The sequence below is a fragment of the Syngnathus floridae genome, chromosome 19 (assembly GCF_059516105.1).
Source record: "Syngnathus floridae isolate MCC-2025c chromosome 19, RoL_Sflo_1.0, whole genome shotgun sequence".
NCBI lineage: Eukaryota > Metazoa > Chordata > Actinopteri > Syngnathiformes > Syngnathidae > Syngnathus > Syngnathus floridae.
Window position 1 is genome coordinate 1,896,998 of NC_142431.1, and position 18,666 is coordinate 1,915,663.

Below are 18,666 nucleotides of genomic sequence, written 5' to 3' on the forward strand. Positions count from 1 at the left end.
AGCTAAAATTAAAATGTGCAATTTTGAAGTAGCAAGGAATTCTAATGTGTGTATATTTGCTTTTGTTATTTTCTTACTTGCATTTGGACATAGAAGAGAAAAACAAATGCAGCAAAAAAACTAATGACAAGAAACTGATGTTGACATTTTGCCTCAGGCTCCAAGTCTACTAGCATCATCCTCCTCATCTTCATCCTCTCATTATTTGCTTCCTTTTGTCCTGCACGTGCTCCCTCCCTCTCCTCCACCACCTCCCTTCTTCCACCACCATCCTCCTCCTCCTCCTTTGCCGCCGCCGCTTCCTCCCCCCTCCGGCCCAGATTGTTGTCACTCACTCTGGCGGCGAAACAGACGGCAGCAGCACAGACCCACAGACGCGAATCCCGTCTGCGCACCCCACCCTAAAGCCTCCCCCCCTGCACAACAGAACCCGGGAGTTTACTGGACCCACCTGTACAAATGGACCGTACAACTTTGATGATTTGAAGCGGAGGAGGAGGGAGGAGGAGGAGGGAAGGAGACACATCAATACCATGGAACAGATGAGGGTGTCGGTGATGTAGCTGGTTGCAGGTGCTGCAGCCTGGTGCCGCATTGCTTGCTTGGCCTCCTCCGAGGGGGAGAAGGTGATGCCGTCATCTCTGTTTCTTTCTCTCTCTCACACACACACACACACACGGTTCTGATGGCGTGAAGCAGCAGCATCATCTTGGAAATGTTGGTTGTTAGGTTGTAGCCGCCGCGCATGCTGTGAACCGGCTTCTCGTGAGTCAAAGAAGAAATTTGAATTGATCTTATTGGTGGTCTACAAAACACTGGATGATGCAAAAAAAAAGTCGCAAATTTCACCTAATTGTGAATTTTGAAGGAATGCCATGCTCTGCTATTTATTTGAAATATAGCTTGTTTTGTGCTGAGGCAAAAAAAGTCAAATATTTTGTACTTTGTCGCCATCTTGTGGCATCTTATTGCCAAGGTTCTGTGTTGAACTGACTTGAGGTGTTTCATTTTTTGACACTGCAGGCCCAGAAGAAGAAGAAGAGTCTCTGTGAGGGAACCTTGGGACGTGGCTCCCGCCGAGATGACCCACCTGCAGGCCGGCCTGTCGGCGGCCACCCTCGAGAAGGCCAAAGCGGAGTTGAAGGAAAACCCCGAGACGCTCCACCAGGACATCCAAGAGGTGCGCGATATGATCATCACGAGGCCGGACATCGGCTTCCTGCGGACGGACGACGCCTTCATTCTCAGGTTCCTGCGGGCCAGGAAGTTTAACCACTTTGAGGCCTTCCGACTCCTGGCCCAGTACTTTGAATACCGACAGCAGAACCTGGACATGTTCAAGAACCTGAAGGCCACCGACCCCGGGATCAAGCAGGCGCTTAAGGACGGATTTCCCGGAGTGCTGGCCAACTTGGACCGACACGGCCGGAAGATTCTGCTCCTCTTCGCCGCCAACTGGGACCAGAGCAGGTACCGTAAAGTTACAACTTTCTAACATCATGTTGATGTGATCACATGACTAATGATGTTGCCAGGTACACGTTTGTGGACATTCTGAGGTCCATCCTGCTGTCTCTGGAGTCCATGATCGAGGATGCCGAGCTGCAGGTGAACGGCTTCATCCTGGTTATTGACTGGAGCAACTTCACCTTCAAGCAAGCCTCCAAGCTCACGCCCAGCATGCTCAGGCTCGCCATCGAAGGATTGCAGGTGAGGCCGCGGGTTTCAGCAGAAATCAGATGTTAGCATGGTGGCCTCTTATTCTCACTTTATCATCTTTGTGCCTTGTCTAGTTGTGTTGAGATAATCATTATTATGAATAATGTAGCCTCCGGGAAAATGCGGCAGGTGTGGAGGACTCAGACCCAATCCAGTCATAATCCGGCGGGATTACAACGTTGTTAAAGGATTAAAAAAATAGATGGGAGTGAAACCTTTATGGAATATTCACATTACCTCTCGTAAATTTGGATTGATTGAGAAGAAGGAAAAGTGGTTAGCTCCAAATGGGGGGGGAAAAAAATGCGCTCACTTGCTTGAGTGCTTTGTTGTACCCCGACATCGTCACTCCACCCGCTCCGTCACACACGTCCCACCCTCCCGCCGTTTCCATGGCAACCGGCCCGGCTGCCTGGCTGTCTGCTCCGGCCTCTCTTCCAGATGGGCTCGCCTTTGTTGAGCGTGTGTGTGTATGTGTGTGTGATGTTTTATGCAACGCTCCACTGCTCTTTCATTTATGAGCTTTGCATAACCAGCTGCCGTTTGTGCCAAGGGCTCAGCAGCCTTTTAACTTGAACAAAATCATAATTGATGATTCCAAACGGTGCTAAAAATAATGAGGATGACAGCAACGTATCAGTATGTGGCCTCGTGCCATGACTCGGATGCGACACAGAATGACCATTACGGGACAAAAAAAAAAAACAGGACAAACTCACCGGGATGAACTGACAAGAATGTCCATCCAAAAATTGGCAAAAATGGCCTGCAGCAATAAAATATAAGAGTATTTTTTGGGATGTGGGTTTTTTTCTGAGTTTAAGTGCAGCCTGCAGGGAAAAAAAGATTTCTTTGGCTTTTTACTGAATAGCTTTGAGATGAAAGTAAGTGCACCACTTTTATGTTTGTTTCTTTTCCGTTTGATGGAAAGGGTCAACGGCAGAACGCCCACGGCAGCGAATGAATTAAATGTCAGATTTTTTGTCACGGCTCGAAGGTGGCGAGCGTGTTTGCTTTGAGACTTCATCTAGCAAGTTCTTAACCTGCTCGTGTTCTCGTGTTTGTGGAGAGACTTGCCTGGATGTTGTCACCTTCCATTCCCGTCAAGATTTGCGCTGACCTGCAGCAAAAATCCTGAAATAGATTTTTTATGTACGGCATATTTTTCAAAGACTACCGATGGCCTTTGGACCTTAGACATCCAAATGATTGCTGACAGAATTTGACTGACTGGTTGCAAGTGGAAGTATCCAGGCAAGTACCCATCTTTTAGGATTTGGAGGGAGTTGAGCCTACTTTCATGAATTTCCGTATTTTTTTTGGGTGTGTGCACTACCCGAGTCACTTTATGTTGCCGTGAGCTGTTTGCACATCAGATGACTCAGCGTCCTTGAGGACGACCCGTCCGCTTCTTTTACAACATCCCAACCACTGATCTTTATTTCCAGCCAGATCTTAATATTAATCTTTGTTTGGTCTGAAAATAGAACACAGGTTATTTCCTCTTGACCTCAGATTACATCTCTTAATCTAATCCACCAGCACTGGAAGTTAATTCAAGACATGACAGGAAGCAGCGACGTATGCCCGGCTTGTTGAAATGTCTCTAGTTCAGAATGAAAAGAAAAAAAATGGACATCCCAGTTTTGTATCATAAAGAAGAATAACTTCACCTTTTGTATTGTATTAGTAAAAGGTCCGACTATAACAATAAACTGCTTTTTTCTACTACTGCGACAGGACAGTTTTCCGGCCCGTTTTGGAGGAATCCACTTTGTGAACCAACCATGGTACATCCACGCTCTCTACACCGTCATCAGGCCCTTCCTCAAGGACAAGACCAGGAAGCGGGTCAGTAAAATGTAAATACATTTGTCTTATTTGTTTTTTAAAATGTGTTTTGGTTGTTGTTGTAGATCTTCATGCACGGCAACAACCTGACCAGCCTGCATCAACTGCTGCATCCGGAGATCCTGCCGTCAGAACTGGGCGGGATGATGCCACCGTACGACATGGGCACCTGGGCCAGGACCCTGCTGGAGCACGCATACGACGAGGACGGGGAACCAGACGCGGGACCTGACGGAGGACCGGAGGCTTACGCGTTCTCTGTCCAGGACCTGCACAAAGATCTAGACCAAGGCCTCTCGCCCAAAACCATGAAGAGGTGAGACAGATTGGTGCAAAAATGCTAATGCTCTAATGCTAACATGTTTCTAACCTTCCAGGTCCCAGTCGGTGGTGGAACCTGGCGTACTAAAGCGACCTGACAAGGTCAAATGCGATGAGGACAACATGCAGCCGCTGCTCTCGCTGGACTGAATACAAAGCCACTTGGAACCATCCGTGGAAACATCTCTGTGTGGAGTTCCTCTGAGAGGTTTACGCCACTTCCGACTTCCGTGTTTGTCAAGTGCCGAGTCCACAAAAGTCCTACTCGGTTCTACCGAGTGATTGTCTTCAAATGATTCCCGTGCCCAGATGGCAACGCGAGTGATGGGACGCAAGCTTTTCCGACATCTTTGTACCAGGATTTCCCCCAAGTGCTCTGGATGAGCAAGATGGACGTGGAGACAGACCAGCAAACCTCCCTTTATGAAAAAAAATGAATGATCAAGTTTGATTTGCTTCTGATCAACAAACAGCTCGCATAACAGCAACCTCTATTTGGATTTCTTATGACAACAAAATGTCAGAAAATGTCACTTGGCCCATATATGTGACAAGAGAATCACTGTATACCATCTATCCATCCATCCAGTTTCTTCCACTTAAATTTTGTATACAGCAATCCTCCATAACAGGTTCTGGGTTCCAGTTATGTTGCTTTTATTCGTGGTAATTTTTGTACTTTGGTCATTTTGCCAGCATTTTGCGGCTTTTGTATTGAGTTTTAATACTGCGTGCCACCGTATTTAGCGTATTTACGGATTCCGCCAATCAGAGCGTCACTATGATTTGGCAGCCGCTGATTGGCTTTCAGGCGCTTCGCGCGCTGATCACTTCGTTGATCACTTCCGCGTTGGTTAAGGGTCGTTAAAACGCGACCAAAAAAAAGCAAAAAACTCATTATTTACAGTTTCAAAATGACCTGGGTGAAGCCAACCAAGTATATAAAAGAAGAAGAAAACGCAGCTAACCGGTAACTACTCCTAACCAGGTTCGTAACAATAGAATAAGTAATCGATGTATACGTCAATGTTCTTGCAGATGGAACATTTTCGACTTTCCCAAAGGAGACATTTTGAAACGGGAATGTAAAGTTGTAATGGAGCAGTTTCATCGTCATTGCTGATGTGAGTACAAAAGTCCTTTTTTAAAAGTGTCGCAAATGCTGTAATTATTTTGGTTTTTATTCCAAACGAAACTTAGTTCGAGTGGCGCCATGCTAGCTATGGCTACCATTTAGCGCGCTTCGAATGATATTTTAAGTAACAGTGTTTTATGATCGTCACATTTGATCTTAAGTCAAATTATTCCAACCAACGAAAACAATTCTCACGTTTTTCAGTGTTTCAAATTTTTGACATTCCCAATTCAATGCAGATATGCTACAATTTTACGGATATTATTTAAATTCTGCTGATTTGTCTCACATTTTTGTCTCACATTCGTCACATTTCAGTGTCAAGCTTTTTAGCAATTGCACATTTTTGTTTCATCACTGTTTCATCACTTTCCCCCGAAATAAACATTTGATAATGTATGTAAAGAAAGACAGCAAAACACACTATTATCACAAATGAAAACACTATCACCTCACAGTGACTTTTAGTTATGTGCAGTATTTGACACAAACGTTTGTTTTAAAAAATGTAACGATGATTATTTGAATAGTTCAGCGTTTTGAATGTGTGACATCCTGCAAAAAACAGCATTGTAGGAAGCAGTGTTCTTCTTCCTTCATAAATGGGTCGCTCTGCTGCTTTAGAACAAAAACAATTGCGCTGGGAAATCCAGCCTAGCCTAAAACTGTAGTAATTTGATTAGACTTTTTTTTTAGGTCTTCCATATGCACCGAAAATAAACGTAATTGTGATTGTTAATGGACACTAGCAAAGCATATATCACACTCTTGACTTTTAGTGGTCTTGACAGATAACGCTCACTTGTGATTGACATGTGCGGGGGGAAAAAATATTAGAAATGTATCATAGTGTACTTTTACAAGCACATCGACAATAATAATGAAGGGGAAATTGTTCATTGACTAGCTCTCTGTCAATCAAAAGTCAGTGTTAATATTTTTGTATTGGATGTCACCTGACAGTGTACCTAATGAAGTAGTCGGCAGGGACCAACTATCATATTTATCTCATTATGAGCTATTGCAGTTATTCTTCAGTGTGTCCTATAATTTTGTATTGATGATGTGAGCGCTGCATGCGGCCTTTAAGTGTTATTATTATTATTATAATACATATTCTACACTGACAAAGTTTGTTTCGCTCAGCCAAAGTCAACAAACATGTATTTATTTATTTATTTGATAAACCTAAAGTGTTTAAGCTTTAAGGATTTAGAATGACACTTTATTTTGTCCATTCTCTTGTCCTCACTGGGGTCACAAATGGAGCCTATCCAGTCGCAGGGCACATATAGACAAAACACCCGTTGGCATTTGCATTCGCAGCTACACACAATTTCGCCTCGAGGCAAAGCGACGTTTGGTGAGGTAACGTTAGCGTCACATTTGATTGTGTTGAAAAAATGTCCTCCGTTTTGCCGACATGTACAAATAAAGGATGACGCACTTTGTCACACACTGACTCTATTTTAATTCTTTTTTTTTAAATACTAATATCACTATTTCAATTAAGTAATGACATTTAAACACTTGGCTCATTCGAATGCTATTGCTAACCAAAACAGTAACAGCACTGGAAAAAAAAAGAAAGTTTAAAACTGCAAATCTGTACACAAGTTTCATAATTCAGCAATTGTAGTTTGTTTGTGAATAATGTGATAACTCAGAAAATATTCAACTCACATCCGTCACATCACTTATGGTTTTATTAAGATATTCAATTATCTGTGTGTGACCAAGTGATGAACAAACAACCGCAGTGTTACAGATTATTTTGTAATCTGACCATTCAATGCCTCTTTGTTTCTTCTCTTTCTTCCAGAAATATGATTCTTGTGATTCATATTTGCAGAACATAAATTTGTGCAACAAGCTGCTTCCTCTCAAAACTCATACAAACTCTTGAAATTTAATAAAAACAAAAAGTATTCACATCTGAATTCACACACCACAGGCTCCATTATTATTATTAATAATAATTCTCATTATTAACATTTATCAACTGTGGAACCATGTTGATAGGACAGCCCTCAAATTCACACAACTACTTGTGACCTAAAAATAAAATGAAGCAGCACAACTACAAACCTGCTATCTTGCTCGTTAGCTAGCGGCTAGCTGAGTGGTTAGTTCATGCTCGTTAGCTACATGCTAACTCAAAAAGGGATTTCATCCCAAATTGCTTTCAGCAAGAATACAACTGCAATGACTAGCATGAAGCGTTTATTTAGCTGAGGCTAATGCTAAACTCTAATGTAAATACAATCAAAACCCTATCGTTACATTTACCAAACTCTCGTTGCTGATAAAGTAGAGTTCGGTGATAAACGATGCTAATAAATAGATGAATTTGAATTGTCAAGTCTTTTGTCATCAAGTCCATGCACGTTAAGACTCAGAAAGTTGAGGCTATTTCAGCTATGCACTACATGACTTGGACCTTGTGCAATCATAGCAACAGCCGCAGCAACATATGCTAACGTATGCTAAGGGATAACACAAAGAGGTCACTGAATGTTTTCTTTTAACCCCGATCTTATGTCAGGGTGGAGTCAGGTGTAAAGACTCTCTTTCTTTCGTCATCAAGTAAGACATCGATAGCCAACGTGTGTGTTGCTTCATGCTAGGTTTGTAGACAACATGGCCACACACGTCGCTTTGACGTATAGTCGAAAAAAATTAGGTCACCGATGGCCTCGACTGATAAACGATCGGTTTCCGGAGTTGGTCGCGCTAATGCACACTTCCTGTCTCTGAATGCAGGATGCTAATACGAATAATGCTACTCTTCCACTTGAACGTTAGACAACTGAAAATTGGCTCAGCTAACATCTTAGCTAATTGTTAAGATATAACCTCTTTAATGAATATTAGAGCATAAACATGTCAAGTATTTAAGGCTAGCTAGCATTAGCATTGTTAGTGTGTGTTCAGAGGCAGGGGGTGCAGGTGTGGAAAGAGGTGGGGCTCCTGGGGTTTGACCCGCTAACATTTACACGCATACTTATGAGCTTAAAAAAAGTGAACCATATTTTGTTTCAGGGCAATTGGTGCAGTGCCCCATCAGATCCAGCAGATGGTGCTGCAGTTAGAGAAGAAAAAAACTCTGAGTATTTTGTATGTATGCTTTAAAGATTATTGTTCTTAAAATGTTCATGTTTTCCAAAATAACTTTTGTCACCAGTGAGCAACCAGTGTTACATGACTAGATAAAGTAAGCTATCCGAATTGAGAGGTGATTTTTTAAAATTAATTTTCATTTTAATAAATGTACCGTGGAAATGTGAAAGTTGTAAACTATTTTTTGGGCAGTTAGTTTTTTGTTAGTCTGAATGAGCGACCTCAGGAGCTCAGCCTTGTAGGTAAAAAAAAAATGTTTCTGTCCTTGTTGCACCAAACAGAAACGAGTCCTTCCTGGTAGGGTGTGATGGAAGCTGCCCCCTACTGCCCTGACGTTTTGGCTGCCCTCTGCTGCTCGAGTAGGGACTTGAGTGTGGCTGGCATGGCTGGGCTGAACGGTCGCAGGGGATACTGCGCATTTTTGCCGGGTACGTAAACACACTGGAAGTATCTTTGACCTGTAAAAACAAAGTTTAGGAAAGGAGAAAACAGACACTCAGTGCTGAAGAACCTACTTTTCTTGTGGGCCTACACTGCCCTCTAGTGGCAACCCCCCCAAAGCTATGCAGTGGGTCACCGTATTTAACTTGTACTAACCTGGTTTCTTCTTTTCTTCACTTTCACCTTCTGACTTTTCTACGAGAGGCACACACAATACAACAGATTGAGCTACTATGCTACATGCTAGGAAGAAGTCAGGACAAAGATGTGGGTGGGGGGGTGTTGTAGTTTCAGCATGCTGCAAAGGTTTAAAGGTCAAAGTGTAAAGTAGGGTTAGATTAGGGAAAATACAACGGCAAACTTTGGGACTCGGGGAAGCTATATTTGATTTTTAAAACAAACTGATCATTTGTTTGTCCCAAAAAAATCTGTTTTCATAATAAGCAACCATTTTGCTTTTACCGCCAACAGGAATTGTTCACGTAAAATATTTTCTTTAATTTGACACATTTCTGAAAGTTTTCATTTAAATTTTCAACCTCATATCCTCACCACAAATGACCCAGATCTAAAAATCAAATGTGGCCCTTTAACCCCAAAAGTTTGCCCACCTCAGCCTTGGAGGTTCTTTTATGAAAAGATGGTAAAAGAAAGTGTGAAAACACTCGGGAAGAAGAAACGTTGCTACTAAAGAAGAAGAAAATACATTTGGGAGTGTTATCTTGCTCAAATAAGTCAGATTATTACAGCTCATCTTCATATTGTGCTGATGATAAGAAAAGAAAAAGACAATTAGACACAAAACAAATACCTCAGGCTCTATAGGAAGCTCTTTTTCCTCCCTCTGATGACAACAAGCATTAAAACACTTTTAGTTTTTTGAAAACAAACATGAAATTCCTTTGAGCACCTTTGTGTGTTAGAGGAAAAAGCAAAAAAAAAGCTGTCTTGTTAGCAGTTGCACTGATCGATAGTTATTTATAGATCATTAATTAATATTAGGCGGAAGGAGAATTTATTTGCGCAACTTTAGCTTACTTTCTACCAGGGCTGAACAACTAATGGAATTCTGATATTTACCTTGTAAAAAATAACTAAATTAAATCCCAGTTGCAATAAATAAAACATAAAAAATCTCACTGGTCACACACTTAAGTTAAGGCTTCCGTACTTACTGGCTTGCGAAGGTTCCTTGTCTTTTTTGCCTGAAATTGAGTTTTTTTTAATTAAATTAACAAACCAATAAGTGTACACATAAAGTTATCAATCTTACTTTTCAGTAATGTTGTTCTTGTCTTGGCTGAAGAGAAAGAGAAAGCATGCGTGTCAATCAACAGACAACATGCAAGCAGCCATTTTGTCTCCCTCACGTGTTGGCGACGATTTGTCAGGCTTGTCCGTCACGTTTGTCTTCTTCATCGTGTCCATCAGTCCGACCCTCAGCTTGGTGGACTGCGGTGACGATTCTGCTGCCTTAGGACTTGGAATTGGACCTTCTACTAAGCCAAATTTTAAAATGAGGGGTTGGCACCATCCAATTGTCTCAACTACAACTATTTTTTTTTTACCTTTTTTGGCTGCAGAGGAGCAAGAGGTCCTTGTTTTGCTCTTGACAGCATCTGAGAGTGAACCCCCCAAAAAAATGTTGCCGTGACAATATCAAATCACAAAACCGACAGGCAATGAGTGACCTGTCTTTGGGGCAGATGTGGAGCTTCTCTTCCGTCTTGCCACTGCAGCATCTAATGAAGAAAACAAAATCCTGATGATTAAAAAAAAAAAAATGACATCGTCACCACGGCAACCATCTTAAAAAACAGTTACCTCTCTTTGGAAGAGCTGCAGGACTTTTTCGTGGTTTTACAGCTTAATGTAAAAAAAATAAACATAATTAAGACACTTATTTACATTTTTCTCCTAACTATAGACATCATTCCCTTAAACCATCAGTGGATTAAAATCAAATGTCATACTTCAAATTGCTATCCAGTTCTGTAAAAATAGCCCGGTACTTTTGTAAGTACTATTATTGATTATCTTTAGTTATCAACCTGTCTTTGTAGAGCCAGCTTTGGTTTTGTCTCTTTTGAGCCCGTCATCTAAAATCGAAAATAAGCAATGGAAATGGTTAGACGTGTACCTAATAAAGTGGCCGTAAAGCATTAACAAAGAGAATGCAAAATACCTTTGTGATCCTCAGTTGCCTTTTTTTTCTTGACTTCTGGAATAAATACATCATTAATAAGGTGGAACATTGAAAATGATAACTATAAAATGATAATCACCTTTCTTTGCAGACGATACCATCACGTCTTTGACACTCTCTGGTTCAGCTTTTGCTTTTACGTCTGGTTCTGCTTCCTCTGCTTTCACGCCGACTGAATATTCATCCGCTTGTCAGTTTCCATTACATCTACGAACCCGTATGAATGTTCCTCACCTTTCTCGACTTCGGGCTCAGTGGGAGATGTTTGTTCTGTGGCTTCTAATGGGACGGTTTCGACCGCCTGGACTGGTTCAACTTGTTGGACTGGTTCTGCTGGTTGGACAGGCTGGACTGGTTCTGCTGGTTGGACAGGCTGGACTGGTTCTGCTGGTTGGACAGGCTGGACTGGTTCTGCTGGTTGGACTGGCTGGACTGATTCTGCTGGTTGGACTGGCTGGACTGGTTCTGCTGGTTGGACTGGCTGGACTGGTTCTGCTGGTTGGACTGGTTCTGGTGATGGCTGCATGACCGGTGGCATGGGCTGAGCATAGTAGTGGGGGTAGAGTGGTTGCATCATCGGGTGGGGTTGGTAAAGTGGCGGCGGGTGGGTGGGATGAGTGGTCAGAACCGGAGCAGCGGAACCTGTAAAGATCAAATATGTGTGAATACTGTGGCGTACAGAAAGTGGAAGTCCAGTAGGCTACCTGAGGCGGTTGGAGGCGGGTACGGAGTGTCGGTCACGATCTGATGAACTGCGAGGAACAAAAAAAATTGCAGGTGAAGAGAACAGAGATCCGGTTGTGAGAAGTCAACTTGTTGAACACTCACCGTACCAGCCTGGAGGAGACGGGCAGTAAACTGGTGCCGGTCTGCATGGACCAACTGGAAGCAATACAACCACATTTTTAATAAATATTTTTTTAATTATTTTTAATAAATCAATATAAGAAGTGGCGACGTACCGTCTTGCACTGGTTCGGGTACTTGTGCTGGTTTTGGACTTTCCTTCTCAGCAGGTGCTACTAATAAACACACAAACATTTTTTTAACTTAATTTATGATCTTTATTACAATTTGATTAGTTTCAGTCAGATCTACTTGAATTGAATCTATGATTGGCTTACCTATTTTGGGCTTCTTGCTCTTTTCTTCTTTCTTGGCTTCTTTAGGGCAAAGAGAACAAATGGAATCAGACCAGCACACAAAAGGTGTGATCTTCACCTCATCTCCACGTACTTTTGAGAAGCATCGGAATCCTCCTGATCCGTCTCATTTTTGGCTCTAGACTGGCAGTCCTGGGAAGTGCTGGGCGGCCAACACGTGCATTATTTGCATCTCCTCAACATCAAAACATCAAGCTACAAAGTCCAATGTAAGTGGCATCGCCCACATATAAAATCTTACCTGTTCTTTTCGGTTTTTCTGTGACCTTCATCGCTTTAGATTCTTCACATGAAAGAAATAGAAACATAATCTTCCGGTTCTTAACTGGAACTCAAAAGTGTGCTCTGGACTTTTTCTGTGTGGACCAACCTTTCTTCTTGGCGCTTCTCACGGCAGACACTCGCGTCTTTGCAGAACTTGTGCAGGGACACACTGCAACCAGCAATTATTTAGTTCCAATTGAAGCTATCAGAATTGTCGTCACGTTTCCTCACTGACCTGCTGGCACTTCAGCTTCGGCCTTTGTCACCTTATCCTCTTCCTCAACCTCTGCTTTTTCGGGACTGAGGTCATCTCCAGCCACGTGTGGAGTGGTCAGGACTGGAAGGGAGCAAAACAAAAGTATGGGTAGATGCGTAGATGGATGAAGTGGATGCTTTCATCCACTATACCTGACTGCAAGTCATCTTCCTCCTCATCGCCCTCATCTTCATCCTGATGAGGTGCAAACTGGATGTCATCCTTAAGGTCAAGCGCAGGCTCATCTTCCTCACCCAAGGTCAGTGGTGGTAAGCCCACATCTTCATCATCATCGTCTTCTTCCAAGAGAGGTAGCGCAATGTCTTCATCTTCCTCATCATCGTCTGTGACATCATCGTGGGCGAGGTCTTCCTCGTCGTCGTCAGTCAATGACGTGACAGAAGTAAAGCCTTCATCTTCCTGGCTCTCTTCTTCCTCTTCGTCATCATCTTCATCAGCGTCAAGAGCAAGAGGAAGGTCGTCTTCATCTTCCTCACTGAGAGGGAGCGCAAGATCTGTGTCAGCGAAGGCTTCGTCTTCTTCGTCCTTTGTTATATCGTCATCGCCATCCTCCTTATCTTCATCAGCTGCATGTTCTCCTTCGTCGTCATCTTCACCAAGCTCAGGTGTGGCCTCATCTTCATCTTCCTCATCAGCAAATGCCTCCGCCACCTCTTCAGCAGCTTCATCACTCTCAGGTTTGGAGGCCTCATCTTCTTCGCCCTCAGCAGCCGCTTGCTCCTCTTCATCGTCATCGGTCTCGGGTGTGGCGGCCTCATCTTCATCCTGAGCAGCCTCCTCCTCTTCATCTTCAGTGTGAGGTTCGGAGGTTTCATCTTCAGCAGTAGCAGTGATTTCCTGCTCCTCATCTTCCTCCTTCACCTCCCCTTCTACAGTGGCTTCTGCTCCATCGTCCTCCTCCTCATCAGCGTCAACTTCATCCACTGCATCGTCCTCATCCTCCTCCTTTACCTCATCCTCAGCTGCTTCATCTCCCTCCTCTTCTCCCTCATCGACTCCTTCATCGACCACACCTTCCTCCTCTTCATCCACACCAGCTCGATCTTCTTCAGTGCCCTCCTCTTCCTTATCTTCCCCAGCAGCTGCCTCCTCCTCCTCCTCCTCCTCCTCCTCCTCCTCCTCTTCTTCCTCCTCTCCATCCAGACCAGCTCCATCTTCAGTGCCCGCCTCTTCTTCCTCCTCCTCCTCCTCCTCCTCCTCCTCCTCCTCCTCCTCCTCCTCTTCTTCTTCCTCCTGCTCCTCCTCCTCCTCCTCTTCTTCCTCCTCTCCATCCACACCAGCTCCATCTTCAGTGCCCACCTCCTCTTCCTCCAACTCCCCCTCCTCTTCTTCCTCCTCCTCCTCTTCTTCCTCCTCTTCCTCCTCTTCATCCACACCAGCTCCATCTTGAGCACCCTCTTCTTCCTCCTCCTCATAGTCCTCCTCATACCCCTCATCCTCCTCTTCCTCCTCTTCCTCATCCTCGTGGACCTCTTCAACTGCCGGCCTTGATTTCTTCACTTGCATCTTGGTGACTTCAACAAACATGGAGACAATTCATTAGCAATTAAACAGCAGGGCAATGCAACTTTAAAATACGAAAGCAATTAACGAGCACGCACCTTTACTTCGAGATGGCAGGAACTCCCCTGGAATACAGAAGACAAATAAAATCACAGAACTGTTAGCCGTTACCTTTTCTTCTCTCGTGTGATGTTTACGCTCACCTTTTTTCCTCACAGCGTAGAGATTTCCTAAAGAAGAAGGAACAAATAACGTTGAGTCCCATCACCAGAAGGATCGAGACGAACAGACAAACTCCATCAAAGTATTACCATCGTCTTCATCTGGCGCAACTAAGCTGGCGGCAAACTTCAACATGCTATGGACCGCGTTGGTGGACCTCTCCACCATGTCATTGACGGCCTTGGCCGGGTCCGAGCTCATCCTGCCGAGGCCTCCTGCCAGGGAAGCGTCTTGTAAGTATTTGATTGACAGGCTCAAAGATGAACTACTTTTTTTTTAGTAAACTTCCCATTTTTATAAATTACTATGTATTAAATTGAGAGTATTCCTACAGGAAGACATCCATAAAAGCAGGCCAGGTTGAACGTGCTCATTTGAATACTACCATACTCGCTGGTCACTCTATTAGGTACACTATCGAATGAGATCAATACAAAAAAAGAGATTCCAAATATCCCAAATGCTTACCATTTGACAGTGCAAGTGTACTTAATAAAATGGCCAACGAGTGTCTTATCATCCCCCACTTGCTTCCATTTTCAACCTCATTCTACCAACAAAATGCCAAACTCAAAATACTAATTGAAAGAGCTGTGTTCAGAGGAGCTCGATTTTTTTTTTTGTGTCCATTCAAGCTCACCTGAAGTTCAAATATGATAAAAACCAAATATTTTTTAGCACATTTGAACACTCAAGAATCACTACTGCATATCTCAAAGGCTTTAGACACAAATAATAGCTATAGGGGCACATTCAAGGAGGTTAATGGGAGGGGGTCTGCGTGAAGAGGGGGTTAGTCAGTGGGAGGGTCTTCTTGCCTCGACGCTCTGAGTCTTTAAAAACCTTCCTGGCGCCATGATCTGTTTGCAGGAAGTAGAAGAAACAGGAAAAAGAAAAAGAGCTCTAGTAGCTGTGTTCATGCTGGTGATGGGAAAACAGAACATGAAAGTCGTCCTGATTCATAAACTCGAATTGATCAAATTGATAAAGACACGCAGGAAGTAAGATCACAAGTTTAGTTGAACATAATGTAAATAAATATAAGGGCTCACCTGAAATGGTTTTGTAGTCCGCCAGGTCAAACATGATGACAAAAACGCACGACCACGTGACCACGAGCGCCAGCACGAGGATCCACGCCAGCGGTGAGCTGAATGTCGAGTAAATGTCATCGGCGAAAGTTCGCTTGGACGCGCCATCGGGCGGCGAGCCGGCGTCGCCGCTCTTGCCGTCGATGACCATCGTGGTGGTGCTGGTGGACGACCTCACTGAGGAGAAACATCCAGCCGCAGGTAAACGCGCATCCACAACACTCCTCGATCGTTTTCGTTGGGTCGGCGAACGGGCCGAGACCGTTAGCCGATCTCCCCCGCCACCTGTTGACTTTGCTCAGCTATTGCTGACTCACAAGGCTTAGCGGCACTCGACAAAACACGCACACACAACACAACACTTGAACTAGCGAGGGGACGCCACATGAAACCATCCTGCAGCTTTAAGCATCATCCTTTGACACTTGTGGGAGTTTCATCTCAGCGGTCATGTTTGCTTGTCAGTAGTAAGAATAAGTGTCCCCCCCCCGCCCCCCCATGACATTGTGTATAGTGTTTCCAGACATTTTTTCAAAAGTTTCATCCCCTCCAACCTTTCAACCTGACCCTTAAATCATTCTTTGTCCTTCCCCGGTGTGATTATTCAGCCATGCTGGAATCGTCCTTTTAAGGCCAGCAGCTATTTTCATTCTTCTCTGCTTCCCTGACTTGTCTCATCTCCTCACAAGTCTACAAAATCAAAACATCTCCTTATTAATAAGCAGGCCGTAGAAATCTCTTCTCGTGTAATGTGCATGCCAGGCCACTAGTTGGCAAAGTGTTTTCTGACTAGCATCAGACGCAGGATATCACCTGTGTGAAAATGGAATAGCGGAAACCCTGAATTGGGGTTCCCTTACCTGTATAGTCAGCGATACATAGAAATAATTAGAAAACATCAGATTTGGCAAATAAAAACACCAAAGACACCACCAGTGCAACAACAGTATTAATATGCACGAAAGGATTATCAAAAACACTATCAAAGAAACCACATCACAATCAAAGATTCTATTGGATCAAAAACGGTCAAATGATTGTCAAAGCCACAAGAAATCTAATTGATCACCTCAACAAAAGACTTTCAAAGACAATCGATTCTACGTCACATTCACCGTCATAATCAATGACACCATCAATGCCAATCAATAAAATGTGTCAGTGTTAATGTGCAATGATCCTGCTATACACCAGCATGGCAGCATTGCAAATAGATGATACATGAGAGGAGCAGAATATTTTTAGCCACGTCCATGCTAACTACCCTTCACACACACACATGTAGAGGAGCTGCCAACTTTTTACCTTCTGCTTCAGTCATTGCTGTACATTCAAAGTGTCGGACGCAGAGTCCGTTGCCATGAAAACAAAATATAGATCCTTCTCGACGGTGCAATCGATAATCCCAAAGTGACCGAAAAATTATTTTTAAAAAAATTCAAAAATCATCGACAAACACTTTGAATTCTTGCAAAAGGTAAAGCCCGGTGGTCCGGCTGGCTGGGGGTCCAAAGGCGGGACAGACGGAGGAAACCAAGTCGAGGGTGCTCGGAGTGCGAGGCTGACTGCCCGCCCCCCACTCCGGGCCGACAGATTTAGATCAGGGTGAGACAGAGACGTCACCTTGTCCCCGCCAGCTGCCGTTACAACTTTACGTGGCTTGACTCCGATTCTGAACCCGATTCATTCACATGTGCATTCGATCCGGTTTGCCTGGTGAAACTTTTCAGCCCGCACCGGTGCACATTGATGTCATGGTTTTGTGGTGGCTGAGTTATTCTTAGAGCAGCTGCCATTCGCCTTCGCCTTTTTAGGCCTGAGGCGTGACCTTAACCCCCCCACCGGTTCACTCACAACCCCCCCCCCTCCAGTTCGCCCCCCCCCCCCACACACACCCTTCTTCCACGAGCTGTCATCAGTTGAGCTTATATAGATATATTAATACATGCATAGTGAAAAATAACGATTAATATTGATATTAATATTGCTGCTATTCACATTGTGGTATTTTTTGCAGTGTTGTGCTTTTTCTTTAACAATGGTCAAAAAGTTTAACCTCTGTTTTATTTTCGAGTGCATGTAAACATTTTAATATTTTGAAATATAAAACTGAACATGAAGTAACGGGGGGGAATGATTCATGTAAAACAGAAGCCATTGCGATACACACTTTATCCGTTAGGTGGCGGTAATGTTCCAAAACTGGATTTGTAATGCACTGTTTGAGTAAGCAAGAGACACGAAGAAAAAAAAACAATGAAGAATTGTTGTGTTATTATAATCATGACAGGTCATATTTGTTCATCTGCGCTTGAAGTTATCCTTTCTTGCTGCAGGAGATAAGATGGTGGGACGCAGTAATATAATGCATTTTGTTACCATTAGTGGAACTCGGTGGCCTTATGAACGTAAGTTAATGTAGCCCGTTAAGGCAGCACAGCATCGATGTTAATAATATTTACACAAAAGCGATCTTTAGCATGTTCTTTATTACCCAAAATGCTAACAGTAGGTAACCCAAAGCATCCGTTCATCAAGATAGATGCCCTTTGAGTCTCATGCTATTTAGACACGTAAATGTGTATGTTAAGTTGCGTGATTTTGGTCCAGACTGTTAAATTTCCGTTGCTCGTTTGCTGGCACCACATAAAAATTGCTAAGTAAATCAATGTTGGAGCCATTAAATTTCGAACGCATCCTTAACTAATGGATTATATGTTTTATTTGTTTACGTCTGGGGGGAGGGGGGTTCTAACGAGTAAAAACAAGCCCACGTTATTCGTTAGTTTGCTCTTCGCCCAGTTAAGTACATAATATTATATGATTACTATTCGAAAGCATGTGCATAGATATTAATTATGTTTACTAAGGACGGAGGTGTCCATCTTACTTTTCCGAACAGCCAATCGTAAAGCTCCCGGAGCTGACATCATTTTAACGCAGACGTGGTCTAAAAAACTTTTTTCTCCTCTCTAATAATTAAGTTGTGATGGATAGCTTGTTTAAAATGCCACCGCAAAAGACTTCTGTTCGTAATAAACCAAAGAGAACAAACATAATGAGGACCATAGAACTAAAAAAAGAACTTATTGCCAAATTTGAAAGTGGGACACGGGTTTCTGACCTGGCTACTCAGTACAACATGGCCAAGTCCACCATATCCACCATATTGAAAAAGAAAGAAGCCATCAAAGCCGCCGATGTGGCAAAAGGAGTAAAAACACTTACAAGTAGGAGGCATTATCCTATGGAAGATGTGGAAAAGCTTCTGCTGCAGTGGGTCACAGAGAGGCAGGCGAGGGGTGAAAAGGTGTCGGAGCCTATCATTTGTGAACGTGCACGGCAGCTGTACA

The 18,666-nt window shown here is 43.4% G+C and overlaps 2 protein-coding genes across 5 annotated transcripts; one reads left to right on the forward strand and one right to left on the reverse strand.

Moving 5' to 3' along the window:
- Positions 1 to 294: 294 nt before the first annotated feature.
- On the forward strand, positions 295 to 6,488 carry clvs2 (clavesin 2). Its single transcript, XM_088361675.1, has 6 exons — positions 295 to 626; positions 1,024 to 1,470; positions 1,536 to 1,710; positions 3,460 to 3,570; positions 3,636 to 3,886; positions 3,948 to 6,488. Exons 2-6 carry the CDS (start codon positions 1,082 to 1,084, stop codon positions 4,039 to 4,041), a joined length of 1,020 nt encoding a protein of 339 aa, XP_088217801.1. The 5' UTR covers positions 295 to 626; positions 1,024 to 1,081; the 3' UTR covers positions 4,042 to 6,488.
- Positions 6,489 to 6,714: 226 nt separating this feature from the next.
- LOC148381522 (uncharacterized) lies at positions 6,715 to 16,766 on the reverse strand. Of its 4 annotated transcripts, XM_088361662.1 has the most exons (27): positions 16,619 to 16,766; positions 15,275 to 15,490; positions 14,312 to 14,437; positions 14,204 to 14,230; positions 14,099 to 14,125; positions 12,629 to 14,011; positions 12,456 to 12,557; positions 12,327 to 12,389; positions 12,198 to 12,239; positions 12,030 to 12,098; positions 11,918 to 11,956; positions 11,756 to 11,815; positions 11,622 to 11,675; positions 11,498 to 11,545; positions 11,028 to 11,435; positions 10,873 to 10,965; positions 10,773 to 10,808; positions 10,639 to 10,686; positions 10,412 to 10,453; positions 10,279 to 10,329; positions 10,156 to 10,206; positions 9,958 to 10,083; positions 9,861 to 9,887; positions 9,763 to 9,792; positions 9,399 to 9,431; positions 8,744 to 8,782; positions 8,506 to 8,604 (listed from the first exon to the last, which is right to left on the reverse strand). In XM_088361662.1, exons 1-25 carry the CDS (start codon positions 16,632 to 16,634, stop codon positions 9,400 to 9,402), a joined length of 3,216 nt encoding a protein of 1,071 aa, XP_088217788.1. In that variant the 5' UTR covers positions 16,635 to 16,766; the 3' UTR covers positions 8,506 to 8,604; positions 8,744 to 8,782; position 9,399. The 4 variants fall into 4 exon arrangements, with proteins under 4 accessions (XP_088217786.1, XP_088217785.1, XP_088217787.1 ...); XM_088361660.1 differs by lacking the exon at positions 9,399 to 9,431 and having other exon boundaries at positions 6,715 to 8,604; positions 11,756 to 11,812; XM_088361659.1 differs by lacking the exon at positions 9,399 to 9,431 and having other exon boundaries at positions 6,715 to 8,604.
- Between the last annotated feature and the right edge of the window lie 1,900 nt (positions 16,767 to 18,666).

Excerpts from the sequence above, each read along its gene's own strand:
- clvs2 (XM_088361675.1), top strand. The coding sequence starts at position 1,082 with ATGACCCACCTGCAGGCCGGCCTGTCGGCGGCCACCCTCGAGAAGGCC. Across the intron at positions 1,471-1,535 it reads GCCAACTGGGACCAGAGCAG|GTACACGTTTGTGGACATTC; the intron begins GTACCGTAAAGT and ends TGATGTTGCCAG. Across the intron at positions 1,711-3,459 it reads TCGCCATCGAAGGATTGCAG|GACAGTTTTCCGGCCCGTTT; the intron begins GTGAGGCCGCGG and ends CTACTGCGACAG.
- LOC148381522 (XM_088361659.1), bottom strand. Across the intron at positions 10,454-10,638 it reads AGCTGGCTCTACAAAGACAG|CTGTAAAACCACGAAAAAGT; the intron begins GTTGATAACTAA and ends TTTTACATTAAG. Across the intron at positions 8,783-9,762 it reads CAAGGAACCTTCGCAAGCCA|AAAAGTCAGAAGGTGAAAGT; the intron begins GTAAGTACGGAA and ends TGCCTCTCGTAG.